The following is an 18,161-nucleotide window of genomic DNA, read 5'->3' on the forward strand; positions in this document are numbered from 1 at the left end:
CCCACCCTATAGATTAGTTATTAATTATAAAAGAGCAAATGTGCCTTTAAAGTAGAGAGATGTGTTGATTACCACACAGTAAATAAGGTTAAGCTTTGTACTGGTCATGTCACAGAGAGCTTGACATGCGCATCTTGAGGATGATGCAATAGGAATAACACTGATCACCTCTAGTTTCCATTGCGGAAATGTTTGATTTGAATTTAATCATGAGGAAATACCCCTGGGGCATCCTGGTGGCCAGTGCCATGAAGAGCAAACAGAAGTAGAGGGACCATTCTAAGTCGGATGAGACAAAAGACACTTATTAGCCAAATGCAGTGTGTGACTCTAGATCCTGATTTCTTCCTGGATGGGGAGAAAAACAATTTTAAAGGACATTTTTGAGACAACAGGGAAAATTTAAGTGTGGCATGTATGTTGGATGCTGCTGCTGCACTAATGTTGGTTTTGTTGTTCTTTGGGGGATAAGCTTGTATTTTAAAAAGTGCTTACTTAAATTTAATAGCACAGGTAAAGATTAGAGAGGGCTTCGCTGGTGGCTCAGTGGTGAAGAACCCACCTGCCGTTGCAGGAGATGTGGGTTCGATGCCTGGGTAGGGAAGATCCCCTGGAGGAGAAAATGGCAACCCACTCCCGTATTCTTACCTGCGCTGTCCCATGGACAGAGGAGCCTGGCAGGCTACAGTCCATGGGGCATCGGAAGAGTCGGACACAGCTTAGCAAATAGACAGTAACAAACAACAAAACCTTACAGGATATCAGATAGTGGTGAGCAGTGACTCTCACAGTGTTTTTATATTTGAATTGATAGTGATAACGTGCCTGTGAAAGGCATTGTTAATAGTAGTCAGATTTTAAAAAGAGTAACACCAGGAGTTTGTAATGTGGAAATAAAACCATTTGAAGAATCAAATTTCTGATAATGATCCTCCTCTGAGAGAAGAGGAATGAGGGAGAAAGATAAGAAAATCATCTGGGAATGTAGAATGGTTCATTAAGATTTGATTTTTAGGGTTATATGTTTGCTGAAAGTAAGAAAGTAATAAGCAGAAGGGCAGGCCATACATAGAACTTTTACTGTGATGGGCTGTAGGAGGAGGAACAAAAATAAACTGAGTCTAATAAATACGAGGAAGAAAGAGGAAATATTGTCACCTGCTTTTATATAATGTAGTAGAAATGAAGCCAAGTGTACATTATGATAAAAAATGAGAATCTATCTTTAGGCAGTTGACAGGAAACATACCCCCAAAATGACGAACATTGGAATTAACCAGAAAGAAAATATTTCAGATAATCATAAAGTAAAAGACAGTAGAATCAATTACAAATTTGAGATTAGTATCTCCTCAACTTCAGACTCTTCCGAAGACTTACCATCACAGTTAAAATGAAATGCTCGCAGTAGATCTTCTGATCTAGCTCTAGACTAACTACCCTATTTGACTAACGGTCCCGCTACTGCACTCAAACTGGTTTACTTGCCAGTTGCCTCAAATGTACTTATCTAACTTCAGGTTTCTGTTCAAATGTCACCTCTTTACATAGGCATTCTGTGATGCTCTGTGTATGATATTCCTATACCACTCTCCCTTCCTCCACTTAGTTTTTAAGAAGTACTGGTTTCTTCAGTTCAGTTCAGTCGCTCAGTCGTGTCTGACTTTCTGTGACCCCATGATTTGCAGCACACCAGGCCTCCCTGTCCATCACCAACTCGCGGAGTTCACGCAAACTCATGTCCATCGAGTTGGTGATGCCATCCAGCCATCTCATCCTCTGTCGTCCCCTTCTCCTCCTGCCCCCAATCCCTCCCAGCATCAGAGTCTTTTCCAGTGAGTCAACTCTTCGCATGAGGTGGCCAAAGTATTGGAGTTTCAGCATTAGCATCATCCTTCGAATGAACACCCAGGACTGATCTCCTTTAGAATGGACTGGTTGGATCTCCTTGCAGTCCAAGGGACTCTCAAGAGTCTTCTCCAACACCACAGTTCAAAAGCATCAAATTCTTCAGCGCTCAGCCTTCCTCACAGTCCAACTCTCACATCCATACATGACCACTGGAAAAACCATAGCCTTGACTAGACAGACCTTTGTTGGCAAAGTCTTTTGAATATGCTATCTAGGTTGGTCATAACGTTCCTTCCAAGGAGTAAGCGTCTTTTAATTTCATGGCTGCAGTCACCATCTGCAGTGATTTTGGAGCCCCCCCAAAATAAAGTTTGACACTGTTTCCACTGTTTGCCCATCTATTTCCCATGAAGTGATGGGACCAGATGCCGTGATCTTTGTTTTCTGAATGTTGAGCTTTAAGACAACTTTTTCACTCTCCTCTTTCACTTTCATCAAGAGACTTTTTCGTTCTTCTCAACTAGTTATTGGTTTCTTACATGTTACTAAATACTTACATGTTTGTTTATTGTCTGTTTCCCTTCTTGTAGTATAAACTTCATGAGCACTTGAATCTAAGTCTTTTTCTATTATATCCCTAGCATCTACGACAATAGTAAGGCCCTCAATAGTTATCTCTGAATGTGTGAAAGTGTTAGTTGCTTACTTGTGTCCAATTCTTCGTGATGCCATGGGCTGTAACGTATCAGGCTCCTCTGTCCATGGGATTCTCCAGGCAAGAATAGTGGAGTGGGTAGCCATTCCCTTCTTCAGGGATCGTCCTGACCCAGGTCACCTGCATTTCAGGCAGATTCTTTACAGTCTGAACCAACAGGGAATCCCTTTGAATGTATGAGTGAGTATCAGATGAAACAGTCTTGAAAAGCCATAATGAAACAGAGGTAGATACTGTTTAAGGATTGTGCTGTGCTGTGCTTAGTCGTTTAGTCGTGTCCAACTCTTTGTGACCCAATGGACTGTGGCCTGCCAGGCTCCTCTGTCCATGGGGGTTCTCCAGGCAAGAATACTGGAGTGGGTTGCCATGCCCTCCTCCAGGGGATCTTGCTAACCCAGGGATTAAACCCAGGTCTCTGATTTCCCATTGCAGGTGGATTCTTTACTGTCTGAGCCACCAGGAAGAAAGATATGACAGTGAAGAACTTTTATATATCAAACAGTTCCAAAAGTACATGCTGAATTTATTAAAGTAGAGATATATTGAGGGGTTTTAATATAGTTCTCCTGGATTTTTTCAAAAATATATAAAAGAGCAAGGCCATAGGATTTGTACAGTATGATCATACACACAATAATCAGTACTCTTCATTCAAAGATTCCAAATTCACATATTTGCTAAAATTTATTTGTAACTTCAAAACCAAAACTTCCATTGCTTTTGCTGGTCATTCAAGGGCCTGCACATATGCAGAGTGGTGAAAAATTTGAGTCACTGGAGGCTAAACAAAGTGACAGTCTGCCTATATTTTAAGCTCTTATACTATGAACAAGTTATTCTTTTCTCAGTTTACCTGATGCCATATTTCTCCACATTTTTGTGCTTTTTACTGGTAGTTTTCCTGTTTAAAATAGCCCCTCAGGGTTGTAGTAAAGTGTAGTGTTCTAAGCACAAGAAGACTGTGATGTGCCTTAGGGAGAAAATATGTTTGTTAGATTAGCTTCATTCAGGCATGAGTTACAGTGTTCTTTGCCATGCGGTCAATGTGACAGTATATATTAAATAAAGTGTCTTTAACCAGAAGCACACTTTTATATGAAACAAGGTTATGTATTGATCGGTTGGTGAAATTGTGATGAGAACCTTGCAGGAGCCTAATCCTGTAGTTCTCGTAGCATCAAGAATTTATCATTTGTTAATTCACTGTTCGTAGTTGATAACAAACACTAGAAGAGAGAGAACTTATGTTCTATCATATGCTACTTATTTTCTCTTAATCCCAAGATTGCTTCACCTGTTTATTTTACTTGCCCCACATCCTTGTGGCATGAGTTTGTGGCTCTGTTGCAGGATTATAGGTAGAAAGTAAAGGTACAGGTTATAAATTATACTAATGTAAAGTTATAGTGTATCTATCATTGTGGGATAAAGAGCCAATGTAAAGATGTATTTTCTTATATTACGTAGTAAGGAGTTACACACAATTTAAAGAATAAGAAAGTTTATTATTTAAAGTATCTTTGAAGATACTTTGAAAATAAAAATATATCAGGAAGCAGGAGAAGCTGTGATGCCAGTGAGCTAAATTCTTCTTTCATGGCAAGGTCCATAAAGAATTATTGAAATATAGTATTATACTGTATAGTGGAATACTCCGCACCTGTTTGAAAGAAAGGAAGTAACAAAGAAGAATGGGAATGAAGCTATCTACATGTTCATTTGGAGTTTTTCCAATGTGTATTAACAGAAAAGAAAGCAATGCAGGACAATTACGTTTTGAATAAGAAGGGAGAAATCAATGAACGTATATTTAATTTGTTAGTGGAGACATAAAGTCTTATAAAGATGATAAGAAATGAATTGAAGTAGCTTGCATTGCCTGTTGAAAATTTGAATTGAAAACAATTTTTTAAAAAGTGGTTGCCTAAGTGTCAGTTCAGTTCAGTTTAGTCGCTCAGTTGTGTCCAACTCTGCGACCCCATGGACTGCAGCACGCCAAGCCTCCCAGCCCATCATCAGCTACAGGAGTTTACTCAGACTCATGTCCCTCGCGTCGGTGATGCCATCCAACCATCGCATCCTCTGTCGTCCCCTTCTCCTCCTGCCTTCAATCCCTCCCAGCCTCAGGGTCTTTTCAGATGATCAGCTCTTCCCATCAGGTGGCCAAAGTATTGGAGTTTCAGCTTCAGCATCAGTCCTTCCAGTGAATATTCAGGGTTGATTTCCTTTAGAATGGACTGGTTGGATCTCCTTGAAGTCCAAGGGACTCTCAAGGGTCTTCAGTACCACACTTCAGAAGCATCGATTCTTCAATGCTCAGCTTTCTTTATAGTCCAACTCTCACATCCATACCTGACTACTGGAGAAACCATAGCCTTGACTAGATGGACCTTTGTTGGCAAAGTAATATTTCTGCTGTTTAATATGCTCTCTAGGTTCGCCATAGCTTTTCTTCCAAGGAGTAAGCATCTTTTAATTTCATGGCTGCAGTCACCATCTACAGTCATTTTGGAGCCCCCAAAATAAAGTCTGTTGCTGTTTTCATTGTTTCCCCATCTATTTGCCATGAAGTGGTGGGACCGGCTGCCATGATCTTAGTTTTCTGAATGTTGAGTTTTAAGCCAACTTTTTCACTCACCTCTTCACTTTTCATCGAGAGGCTCTTCAGTTCTTCTTCGCTTTCTGCCGTAAGGGTGGTGTCATCTGCATATTTGAGGTTATTGATATTTCTCCTCTCAATCTTAATTCTGGCTTGTGCTTCATCCAGCCCAGCATTTCTCATGATGTACTCTGCATATAAGGTAAATAAGCGGGGTGACAATATATAGCATTGATGTCCTCCTTTCCCCATTTGGAACCAGTCCATTGTGCCATGTCCAGTTCTAACTGTTGCTTCTTGCCCTGCATACAGATTTCTCAGGAGGCAGGTCAGGTGATCAGGTATTCCCATCTCTTGAAGAATTTTCCACAGTTTATTGTGATCCACACAGTCAAAGGCTTTGGCATAGTCAATAAAGCAGAAGTAGATGTTTTGTGGAACTCTCTTGCTTTTTCGATGATCCAGCGGATACTGGCAATTTGATCTCTGGTTCCTCTGCCTTTTCTAAATCCAGCTTGAGCATCTGAAAGTTCATGGTTTAGTACTGTTGAAGCCTGGCTTGGAGAATTTTGAGCATTACTTTACTAGTGTGTGAGATGAGTGCAATTGTGTGGTAGTCTGAACATTCTTTGGCATTGCCTTTCTTTGGGATTGGAATGAAAACTGACCTTTTCCAGTCCTGTGGCCACTGCTGAGTTTTCCAAATTTGCTGGCATATTGAGTGCAGCACTTAACAGCATCATCTTTTAGGATTTGGAGTAGCTCAACTGGAATTCCATCACCACCACTAGCTTTGTTTGTAGTGATGCTTCCTAAGGCCCATTTAACTTCGCATTCCAGGATGTCTGGCTCTAGGTAAATGATCTCCCTATCGTGATTATCTGGGTCATGAAGCCGCTTTTTTATATAATTCTTGGTATTCTTGCCACCTCTTCTTAATATCTTTTGCTTCTGTTAGGTCCATTCCATTTCTGCCCTTTGTTGAGCCCATCTTTGCATGAAAATGTTCCCTTGGTATCTCTGATTTTCCTGAAGAGATCTCTAGTCTTTCCCATTTTATTGTTTTCCTCTATTTCTTTGCATTGATCACTTAGGAAAGCTTCCTAATCTTCCCTTGCTATTCTTTGGAACTCTGCACTCAAATGGGTATATTTTTCTCATCAGCATAGTTGGACTGATCAGGGAGGGGAAAATTTACATTTCTATAATGAAATTTTTTCTATGTGCTTGTGTTACTTGTATGTTTTAAAAACTATCTCGTGAATATTTGAAAATTTTTTTCTGCTTTGAAGACTTCAAAAGTCTGTGAGTTTGTGCTTTCATGTGTGCTTACTGTCTATCTAAATGTATAAATGAATCATCTGTAGATTTTGTTACGCTCTCACCCCCACACTCTTTTCCTTAACAACCTGAAACTTTTTGTACTGCAATATAATTCATAAACTGTAAAATTGACTCTATGAAAGTGTATTTTTCAGTGGTATCTAGTATATCACAAGGTTGTTCAGCTATCACCACTGTCTAATTCCAGAATATTTTTATCACCCTCAAAGGAAACCCTATAAACATTTACAGCCGTTCCTCATTTTCCTGCTTTCTTCTCCTGCTCTTTGTCCCCTGGCAACCACTAGTCTAGTTTCTGTCTCTATGGATTTACCCCTTCTGAATGTTTCATATAAATGGAATCAATCATACAGAACATTGCATTTTATGTTTGTGGCAGGTTTTTTCACCTGGTTGAATATTTTCAAGGTTCATGAATATTGTAGTATGTGTTACTACTCATTTCTTTTATTATTGGATGTTTCATTATATTGATGTGTTTCACATTTTGTATATCCATTCACAGTTGTTGGACATTCAGGTTGTTTATATATTTTTTTACAGGAATAATGCTGCTGTGAATATTCTGATACAAGTTTTCGTGTAGGCATGTTTTTCAGTTCTCTTAGGTTTATACCAAGGAATGTAGTTACAGCATTGTGACGGTGGCACAGGAAAGGAAATAGACGAGTGGAACAGAGTAGGGTTCAGTAGCAGAGCCATTCATGCATGCTGACTTAAGACTTGACAAAGGTGGCACTGCCGTGCAGTGGGGAGTGTGGCCTTTTATAACAGATCATGCTGGATCAATGGAATATCCACATGGGGAAGAAAATGACTCAGATCATCACCCCTTGCCATCATAGAAAAATCAATTCCAAGTGACTTGTAGATCTGAATATGAAAAATAAAACCAGTAAAGCTTTAACAAGAATAATGACAGATTCATAATTGGGTCACAAAAGGCTGTAGTCATAAAGGAAATTATTTGATAAATGCAGCTATGTTCAAATGATACCAGTATGTGAGTGAAAGGGAAAATCATAGAGGATTCATACCCAGAGTATGTAAAGAATTCCTGCAGCTCAAGAAGGAAAAAGACACACAAGGGCCAGAGCTTTAAAAGCCTGTAAGGAACATTAGATGATGCATGCCCCATTCTTTTAACCCTACATTCATTCTTCATAGAGGCAGTACTTCTCACCTGTAGCTTTTTATTACACTAGATATATTTTACTTTTTATGTTTATATTTCTAAATAAGATTATTACAGCTCTTTGTGGGTTTTTTTCAGTTTTTTTTGGTATTTATTGACTTCCTTTTATAAAAGATGAGGTGTAACACTTAACATTATCCAACCCTCAAGCTTCTACAACCCTTTCCTAATTTAGATATTTTCATTGTTTATATTATGACTAAATTTTATTCACAGCTTTGAGATTCCATGATTATGTTTCTGTTAATACTTTTGTACAACTTTTTGTTTTTCCTACAGTTGACTGACTTCTTTAGTTTATTACTATTCATGTAAGCATCCATATAATCTCTAGCAGATGTTATGAATCTTTTTTCAAATATGTTTCTTGACCTGTTTTCATCTTATTTTTCTGTTGGCATAGCCTTTGACCCATAGCTCAGTAGGTAAAGAATCTGCCCACAATGCAGGAGACCCAGGTTCAATCCCTGGCTCAGGAACATCCCCTGGAGAAGGAAATGGCAACCGACTCCAGTGTCCTTGCCTGGAAAATCTCATGGACACAGGAGCCTGGTGGGCTGCAGTCCATGGGGTCGCAAAGAATCAGGCACGTCTGAGCAGCTAACCCTTCCTTACTTACTTACAAGCCTCTGAAATCTAGGCTAGTTAGTTACTCTCTGTGTCTTCCGGGTGCCTGTCATCCTGGAATCCCTCTTATTTTTCATCATGGGAATTCATTCTCTGTCTGTCCATTGTTTGAGCTCCTGTTTCTTAAATGCCCCATTTTCCTCATTCTTGGTTTATTCTTTTGTTTGTTGGTGCAGATTTTCTAGTCAGTTCTTAAGAAAAGGTAAATGGGTAGTCAGATATGTGAGACCTTGCGTGCTTTCCTCTTCCCACATAGCTGTTAGTTTGGGTGTAGGATTCTAGGTTGGAAATCATTTTGACAGAGTTTTGAAGGCATTGTTCCATTGCCTTCTAGCTTCCAGTGGTAACTCCTGAGCACTCCAGTGCTGTTCTTATTCCTGATCTATGTAGATGTTCCTGTTATTCTTCTCTAGAAGCTTCACATCCTTGGCATTTAAATTTATTATAATGTGTGTTGGTATAGATTTTCCTTGAACCAGTGTGCTTGATTCAGAAGTCTGTCCTTCCAATCCAGAAACTAATGTTTACCAGTTCTTTAAAAGTTTTTTCAATTATTTATTTGATAATTTTACCTCATTAGTTTTCTTTCTTTTTTCTGGAACTCTTATTTGGAACAGTACCTCTTGGACAGATTCTCTAGTTTTCTATTTTCTTTGATTTTTTTCTCTTCCTGGGAAGATTTCTTCAGCTTTATATTTGAATTCATCCAGTTTATTTTCTGTGTGTTTCTGCTATCAAATTTTTAATTTCCAGGAGTGATGTTTTGTCTTTTTTTTTGTCTGGGGGAAGGTGGGAGTTGGGAGTGGGTAGGTGTTCACTCTCTACTTTTTTTTATTTAAAATTTATTTATTTATTTATTTGATTTTGAGCACACTGTGCAGCATGCAGGATCTTAGACTCCAACCAGGGATGAAACTTGCTCCCCATGCAGTTTCGGAAGTGTGGCGTATTAACTGCTGGACAGCCAGGGAGAGTCCTTTCGGGTTGTTCTGAAAATGTTTCGTTTTCGTAGTTTGCTATTACTAGGGTGTTCAGTTCAGTTTAGTTCAGTTCAGTTGCTCAGTCGTGTCCGACTCTGCGACCCCATGAATCGCAGCATGCCAGGCCTCCCTGTCCATCACCAACTCCCGGAGTTCACCCAAACTCGTGTCCATCGAGTTGGTAATGCCATCCAGCCATCTCATCCTCTGTCGTCCCCTTCTCCTCCTGCCCCCAATCCCTCCCAGCATCAGAGTCTTTTCCAGTGAGTCAACTCTTTGCATGAGGTGGCCAAAGTATTGGAGTTTCAGCCTCAGCATCAGTCCTTCCAATGAACACCCAGGACTGATCTCCTTCAGAATGGACTGGTTGGATCTCCTTGCAGTCCAAGGGACTCTCAAGAGTCTTCTCCAACACCACAGTTCAAAAGCATCAATTCTTTGGCACTCAGCTTTCTTCACAGTCCAACTCTCACATCCATACATGACCACAGGAAAAACCATAGCCTTGACTAGATGGACCTTTGTTGACAAAGTAATGTTTCTGCTTTTGAATATGCTATCTAGGTTGGTCATAACTTTCCTTCCAAGGAGTAAGTGTCTTTTAATTTCATGGCTGCAGTCACCATCTGCAGTGATTTTGGAGCCCCCAAAAATAAAGTCTGACACTGTTTCCACTGTTTGCCCATCTGTTTGCCATGAAGTGATGGGACCAGATGCCATGATCTTCGTTTTCTGTATATTGAGCTTTAAGCCTACTTTTTCACTCTCCTCTTTCACTTTCATCAAGAGGCTTTTTAGTTCCTCTTCACTTTCTGCCATAAGGATGGTGTCATCTGCATATCTGAGGTTATTGATATTTCTCCCGGCAATCTTGATTCCAGCTTGTGTTTCTTCCAGTCCAGTGTTTCTCACGATGTACTCTGCATAGAAGTTAAATAAGCAGGGTGACAATATGCAGCCTTGACGTACTCCTTTTCCTATTTGGAACCAGTCTGTTGTTCCATGTCCACTTCTCACTGTTGCTTCCTGACCTGCATATAGGTTTCTCAAGAGGCAGGTCAGGTGGTCTGGTATTCCCATCTCTTTCAGAATTTTCCAGTTTATTGTGATCCCACACAGTCAAAGGCTTTGGCATAGTCAGTAAAGCAGAAGTAGATGTTTTTCTGGAACTCTCTTGCTTTTTCGATGATCCAGCGGATGTTGGCAATGATCTCTGGTTCCTCTGCCTTTTCTAAAACCAGCTTGAACATCTGGAGGTTCCTGGTTCACGTAGTGCTGAAGCTTGGCTTGGAGAATTTTGAATATTACTTTACTAGCGTGTGAGATGAGTGATAGTTTTATTTTTGTGTGAAGTTTTTTTTTTTTTCCTGCTTCCTGGGTTGTGTTTTTCCTGTGGGTTTAAAAAAATTTGTTTTGTTTATATTTTTCTGATATCTGGTAATGTGGGGCCTTCTTCATATCTATACGTTAGGCACTGGAACACTTACTAGAAGTGTTGAATAGGCAGGCTTTACTTCAGTAGGATGACTTGACTGGGTCATTCTTCTGAGTGATTTTTGATTCTTGGTGTCTGTAAGTCTTGTCTCTTAAATGATGGTTTGGTTTCCCAGAGAGAAATTCTGTAATCTTCAACCTGAAGAGTTTAATTTTGGCTGCCACCTTTCTAGGTTAGCACAGAAAGGTGCTGAGTGTCTTCATTTAGTATATAGCTATGCACTTAAGGCCTTCTCTTTCCTCATCTGTGCCTTATGTCTCAGTCTAGAGTTCTCCTGGCTTACATTTCCAGAGATGAAGTCTGACCTCTAATACCTATTGTGACAAGCTAGCTGTCAGTCATATCCTTTTTTGTTCTCATGAATGTAATGTGTTTTCTTTCCATGGCTGCTTTCAGGATTTTATTTTTTTTTAATTGTAAGTTTTTTATTGAGGTATAAGTGATGTTTAAGATTACATTTAGATTAGATCACATGTATACAATATGATTCCATATTTGTGTATATTGCAAAGTGATCACCACAGTCTAGTTAACATCACCGTTCAGTTCAGTTCAGTTCAGTCGCTCAGTCGTGTCCAACTCTTTGCGACCCCATGAATCGCAGCACGCCAGGCCTCCCTGTCCATCACCAACCCCCGTAGTTCACTCAGACTCGCGTTCATCGAGTCAGTGATGCCATCCAGCCATCTCATCCTCTGTCGTCCCCTTCTCCTCCTGCCCCCAATCCCTCCCAGCATCAGAGTCTTTTCCAATGAGTCAGCTCTTCTCATGAGGTGGCCAAAGTACTGGAGTTTCAGCTCTAGCATCATTCCTTCCAAAGAACACCCAGGGCTGATCTCCTTCAGAATGGACTGGTTGGATCTCCTTGCAGTCCAAGGGACTCTCAAGAGTCTTCTCCAACACCACAGTTCAAAAGCACCAATTCTTCGGCACTCAGCCTTCTTCGCAGTCTGGTCACAATTGTTTTCCTTGTGATGAGGATTTTTAAGATTTACTTTCTCAGCAACTTTCAAATATGCCAATATAATATTATTAACTATTGTTGCCATGCTGAACATTATATCCCCAAGACTTATTTATTTTATAACTGGAAGTTTGTACTTTTTGACCCCATTTATCCATTTCTCCCCCATCCCCCACTTGTCTCTGGCAACCAGCAATCTCTTCTCTATATCTTTGAACTTGTGTTTTAAAATTTTTATTGTTTTTTTAAGATTCCACACATAAATGAGATCAGAAGGCATTTGTCTTTCTCTGACATATTTCCCTTAGCATGGTGTCTTCAGGTTCTGTGTTGCCACAAATGGAAAGATTTCTCTTTTTCTTAATGGCTGAATAGTGTCTTATGTACATATATACACACACGCACACCCCACATTTTCCTTAACCATTCATCAGTTGATAGACACTTGGGTTGCTTCCATGTCTTGTCTATTGTAAATAATGCTACAGTGAACATTGAGGTGCAGATATAATTTTGAGTTACTATTTTTATTTTCTTCAGATAAACATGCAGAAATGGAATTCCTGAAACATATGGTAGTTCTTGGCAAGGATAGGGAGTCTTTCCAGGTGGATCAGTGGTAAAAAAAAAAATCTGCATGCTAATACAGGAGATGTGGGTTCTATCCCTGGGTCAGGAAGATCCCCTAGCAGAGGAAATGGCAATACACTTGAATATTTTTCCCTGGAGAATCTCATGGACGGGGAAGCCTGGTGGCTGCAGTCCATGGGGTCACAAAGAGTCGGACACGACTGAGTGTGCACACATGCACATGGTAGTTCTGTACTTTTTTGAGGATACCCCAGTGGCTGTACCAACGTGCATTCCAACCAGCAGTGTAGGCAAGTTCTCTTGTCTCCACATCCTCGCCAGCACTTGTTATTTCTTGTCTTTTTGATGATGGCCACCCTAATAGGTATGAGATGATACCTCATTGTGGTTAGATTTCTTTACTTTGGTTTTCAGCAGTTTGACTGTGACGTATCTAGGTATGATTTTCTTTGTGCTTATCTTGCTTGGGATCATCAATGTGTGAATTTATGTCTTTCACCAGTGTTGAGAATTTTCTGCCCATTTCTTTAAAAAAAAAAAAATTTTTTTTTGTCCTTTTCTCTCCCTCTGTGACTCCAAATTCATGTGTTAGACTATTTAATAGTGTCTAGCAGATAAATTCTTTTCATTATTTTTCTCTGTTTCTTAGTTGGACTAATTTTTGATCTGTCTTCAATACTTTATCCATTCTCTGTGAATTTTTATTTTAGAAAGTGAACTTTTCAGTTTGGTGTTTCCATTTGGCTCTTTTTGACATTTTTATTTCTCTGCTGAAATTTCCAATTTGTTCATTTAGTAACAAGTTTATTTTCCCTTCTTGTCTTGAGCATATTTACAGGTGGCTGCTTTAAGATTTTTGTCTGCTAATTTTAATATCTGGGTTACCTTGTGGTTGGTCTCTGTTGATTGTCTTTTCTCTGGAGTATGGGTCTCATTTTCTTGTTTCTTCATGTGCTAAGAAATTTTGTATTATATCCTACATACTGTAATGATACATTATAGTAACTCAGATTTAGTGTGTTTTTATGGAGAGTGTTAGTATTTTGGTTATTATTTGTATTTTCAAGCAGTTAATTTGGCTGAACTGAAATCTCAACTGTGTCTCCCTGAAGAGGATGGCAGATCTTACTGGATGCTTAGAATCTGTTCCACTCTTGCATAGGTCAGTGACCAGCCAGAGACATGGGTATAGTTCTTTGTGGTTCTCTCTCTCTTTCTGGTTCTTTATTTTCCAGTATGTATCTTGGCAGCTACTGTGGCAGCTTCAAACTCAAGCCTCTAAGACTGTATCTTTTGATTGAAATTTCAGCTGCTCTGTGCAGCTCAATCTAGGGGCCTTCTCTCAGGCAAAAGCTGTAGAAATAGGAAACCCATTCAATTCTGTTTTTTCCTTCCAAATATTGTCTTCTAATCAGACTCTGCCTGTTTTTGATTGCTCAAGTGCCTTTAGGTAGTTGTTTTATATGCTTTTTTTCTGGAATTTATTATCTGTGTGAATGTTGTTCTGATAAGAGATATTGGGTTATTACTCATGGCAAGGTCTGTGGGGTGTGTATTTTTTTTGAAAGGTAAAAATCTCATGTTTTTAGAATAATTTAATTAATGTATTTATTTACTCCTTTCTGTATCTCACACACAGCAGTCTCAACAGTGTCTGTACTATCACAATGACCACACAGATGATTGAAAATAGTGTAAAAATTTTTTGCTTTTGCTTTCCATGAATTTCCATGCCATAGTTCTTTAAAATTTTTCTATACATATAGCCATTAAGTTTTATACTCTATTCGATGTACTTCTCATCTAATCTGTGTCAGCAAGAATGTTGCTGCTTGCCATCATGGGAGCAGTGTTCCCCGATTTTTGGCATTTTGATAAGTTTATCTGTGTCTTCCATGTGATGAGAAATCAATTTTACCAAACATAAGATACTTTATTCATAGTTTTTTCCTTGAATATCTGGAATATGTTGCTCTGTTTTCTTCCGACAAAAGTAAAGTGTTGCCTTTGGGAAATCAGATGTTGGCCTTCTGGGCTGAATTCTTAAGTGTACGTGGTGTTCCTTCAGTCAGTAGTTTCAGATTTTGGTTTTTGTTTTCAAAAAAGTCTTTTCAAATTATAGTTTTCACTAATTTGTTCTCTTGTGGTGGTGTTTTTTGAAGACTTCTGTTACTAGGATGTTGGATCCTTATTACTTTATTAAGTGATTGCTTTCTCTCACCCTTTTAATCTCTTCAGTTCGTTTGATTCCAAAACTGTTCCTACTTTTTGCCTTCTTGTTCTCTTAAAGCATTATCCGTTGTATGTATTTTCTCTTGGGTTCATTCAGGTTTAATCTTCATTTTTGAAAAAAATCTTTCAATTTCTGATACTTCCCTGAATTCCATTACCTTCTTAGTTTTCTGACCTCTGATTTGTATTACTCTTTCATGTCTTGAGTCATGTTTCTAGCTCGTTTTGAAATGGTTGGTTATAAATTCATCTATTTGGTGGGCGTATTTTCCTGATATGTGCTTATTATCAGGATGTAATTCTGTGCCTTTTGCCTTTTTCCCCCCTTAGCAATTTCATGGATCGATTCACATCATTTTCTGTTGCTTTGGTTTAGGGTGGCATTTCTTACAGAGCGCCCTCTGCTGTTGTTTTTGGGAACTCTTCAGAAGTGTGGCATTTGCTTTCTTGAGATTTCTAAAGCTTTGCTATTCTCATTTCTTTATATTCATTATACTTAATGCGCTCAATTTCGATTGCATGCTCAGTAGTTTATGCTGATTGTGACGCTGTTAGTGACAGATCAGTTTAAAGAGTCCATAGAGGCTAACTGCCGCAACGTTAGACTGCAGGTAGATGCAGAAACCCTTCCAGTTATAGCTCTCTGGGGAATCTCTCTTCTCAGATGTGTCAGACACTCTGTTTCCTTCTGCCGCTTCTCATACAGTGCAGGTTCTGTTGGTGATTTGTTCCCACATACTATTTTAGGGAGATTTATGGAGATCCTTGTCACCCGGTTTTGTTGTAAACGTAGGTTTGGGGGTTTAGGGATGCTCAGAAACATTGCCACTGGTTCCATTGTCCCTGAATCTTTCTAATTTATCACTCTTTAATTTCTGTTTATGGTGTTGCCTGTTTCTAATTGGATAATCTTGTCTTAACTAGATTATAAATTCCTCTAAATAGTGCTTGAATCTTAGTTCAAGTACTGTGTGTTAAAAATAGCCTTTACAGCATAGCCCTGGACATATATGCAATATGTCCCATCAATCATCAATTGGAAATTTGTCAGTCTAGTGTAATTATAGGCTAATTTGCAACTTCGTAATGGTAGGATTAATAGTTACTCTTACAGATTGAAGGGAAACATAGAGCTATCAGCTGGCCCACCTGTCCATGAAGTTCATTCATATGTCCTCTTTGGCATATATGCTCTAGTCTGCTCTAAACATTTCTGCAAGACATTGATCTAAGGTACTAATATTTCCAAAAAGTCCACAAAATAATAAGCATCATAGAAACATATAGTAACATAGAAAATGTTATCTGACAGAGATAGCTCATTACTGTCACAGTCCAAAATATTGTAAAAGAAATTTAGAAACTCTTCAGTGAAGCAGTTAACATGGTCAGGTTAATATAAGATTCTTTTGAAAGACTAATCTCAAACAAAGAGAAACTGAAGGCTGACCAGTTTTTTACATGAAGAGGCAAAGGGGTGAGGATGGGATATGATAGAATTTGATAAGGCTGTGATGGGGATTAAGGAACACAAATAATACTTTTAGTTAAAGGAAGCATTAGATTAGTTTTTATTGGGAAGTAATTTTAAGGCTCTTTTTATCCTAATAACATCTCACTTCTTTTGGTCCTGAATCTGATAATCTAAAAAATCAGCTAAGAAGTCAGTTCCTGAAACACAACAGAACTTTATTGATTTGATAAAACATTCTAAGCTATGTTGTTACAACATTGGTGTTTATTTTTTTTAATGTTTCTTATTTTTACTTCATTTGTCTTCCATATTTAAAGGAATTATATTTTTAATTATAAAGATAGATTATTTACTTTGTAATATGTTCCATTTAAAATTACTCCTAATTTTTACCTTTAAAAAAATCTTTCACAGGCCTCAACAAATAATGAAAGCTCTAATCACAGTTTTGGAAGCTTGGGATCTTTGAGTGACAAAGAATCAGAGGTGAGTAACTTCATTTTAAATATGTTGCTATTGAAGGAAAAGTTGGAATCACCTTTTTTTAAATTATTTTTTTTCCTTCTTTAATACTTGTGCTTAATGTTAATCTTTGTTTTTTAGGAGCGCTTTATTCTGCTTTAGAAGCATATCATTAGACTGAAGGCTATTTGACATTAGAAAGAAAATATAATTTCTTTGGTTATGTAGATGAACTTTTATATTAATGGAATAGATGTTCTTAAGTTGCTAGCCATTCATGATTCTAAGAGATGAACGTGATTTTTGTAATACGTTGTTTTTCACTGTTTTCTACTATTTCTTGTTATACTTCCCTCTTAGTTTGGTCCTGAGTAAAGGTTTGTTTACTTTTTGAGATACAGATACACGTTTTTTGTTTTCTTTTTAAAATTTCTTGTGGGATTTCATGCTATTGGTTTTCAGTCTACATGCTTAAAAATATCTGAAAAATTCCTTCCTTTCCCACCCACTTACTCTTCCCACTAAGAAAATACATGGAATTTTATAAGTAGATATTTGGATCCATGGTATAGTTCACGTTGAGCATGATGTTCTTGATGGCATTTTAAAAAATATTTAGACAGGAGGTTCTTTGGGTATTAGCATTCATTTGTTGATGCTACAACTTTACTTTTTGCAAATAAAAGTCTGTAATACTTTCTTTTCTCAGATAATAGAGTTCTGTCACTCACTTTTCAACATGTGTGTGTGTGTGTATGTATATTTCCCCTGTCAGTGTTAACTTATTTCTGTTTGATCCATTTTAGTCTTTTTTCTGCTTGGTTTAGTGTAGATTTATCACCATGATAATAATACCAATAGGTCATTAGCACACTTTAGCCATTTAGTGTGGTGTTCAGTGGAAGGAGAATATTAACAGCGGCATCTTTCTAAGCCCTGTTTTATTGAAAGCATCTAGGAGTCTCGAGGTAGACAGTTTTGTGGAGTTCTGTGCAGGCACCCTGACACTCCAGAGGAGTGTGGCATAGGGCTCTCACTCATCAGGCTTTCCCTTCCACAGAGACAACTGGCAGGCAGCTGAAAGGACTGTGCAAGTGACGGGACTTTATCTGCAGTAGGTTCCCTTGAGGTAAGCGTTAGTAGCCCCTGTAGCACCAGATTATCACAGTTTAGGTGTGTGTTTTTTTTTTTTTTCCTAAATTAATACACACTGAGTCTTGAAAAATTGTAGGTGTAGATCTTGTCAAAGTACATTTTTTCAGAAACCATATCAAGAATGTTTTCTTGGATTTTGGAACATTTCTTGGTATTTCCACAGGTGTGGGTCTATGTAGTAATTTCACATGCCTCCTCTTTCATGGGGTTTTATGTTATGAAGGATAATAAAATAATTTTAGATATTTCTCTTTTATGTTCACTAAGCCTGGTGTTTTTGATAGATTTTTCTCTTTTTTTAAATAGAAAAACAGGAAAAGTTAGATCACCTGTAATGGTTATATATTTCTGTCTCTTTTTAGGTACCCATAGTCCCAATATAAGTTGTAGATGCAATATTTGAATTCTTCCAGAAGAATCAGTTTGAAAGAAAATAACCACCTCTTGTCAAAGAATTCTAAGGCTCACTTTTGGCTA

At 38.3% G+C, this 18,161-nt stretch overlaps 1 protein-coding gene across 1 annotated transcript in view; it reads left to right on the forward strand.

The window, feature by feature from the left end:
• TLK1 (tousled like kinase 1) overlaps nucleotides 1-18,161 on the forward strand; it is a 175,501-nt gene that overhangs the window by 75,231 nt on the left and 82,109 nt on the right. Inside the window, exon 3 of the mRNA XM_068969199.1 lies at nucleotides 16,482-16,553. Within this exon, the coding sequence (XP_068825300.1) occupies nucleotides 16,482-16,553 (72 nt within the window). The remainder of the gene's footprint in view (nucleotides 1-16,481; nucleotides 16,554-18,161) is intronic.

Source organism: Capricornis sumatraensis, chromosome 3 (assembly GCF_032405125.1).
Source record: "Capricornis sumatraensis isolate serow.1 chromosome 3, serow.2, whole genome shotgun sequence".
In the NCBI taxonomy this organism is placed as follows: Eukaryota; Metazoa; Chordata; class Mammalia; order Artiodactyla; family Bovidae; genus Capricornis; species Capricornis sumatraensis.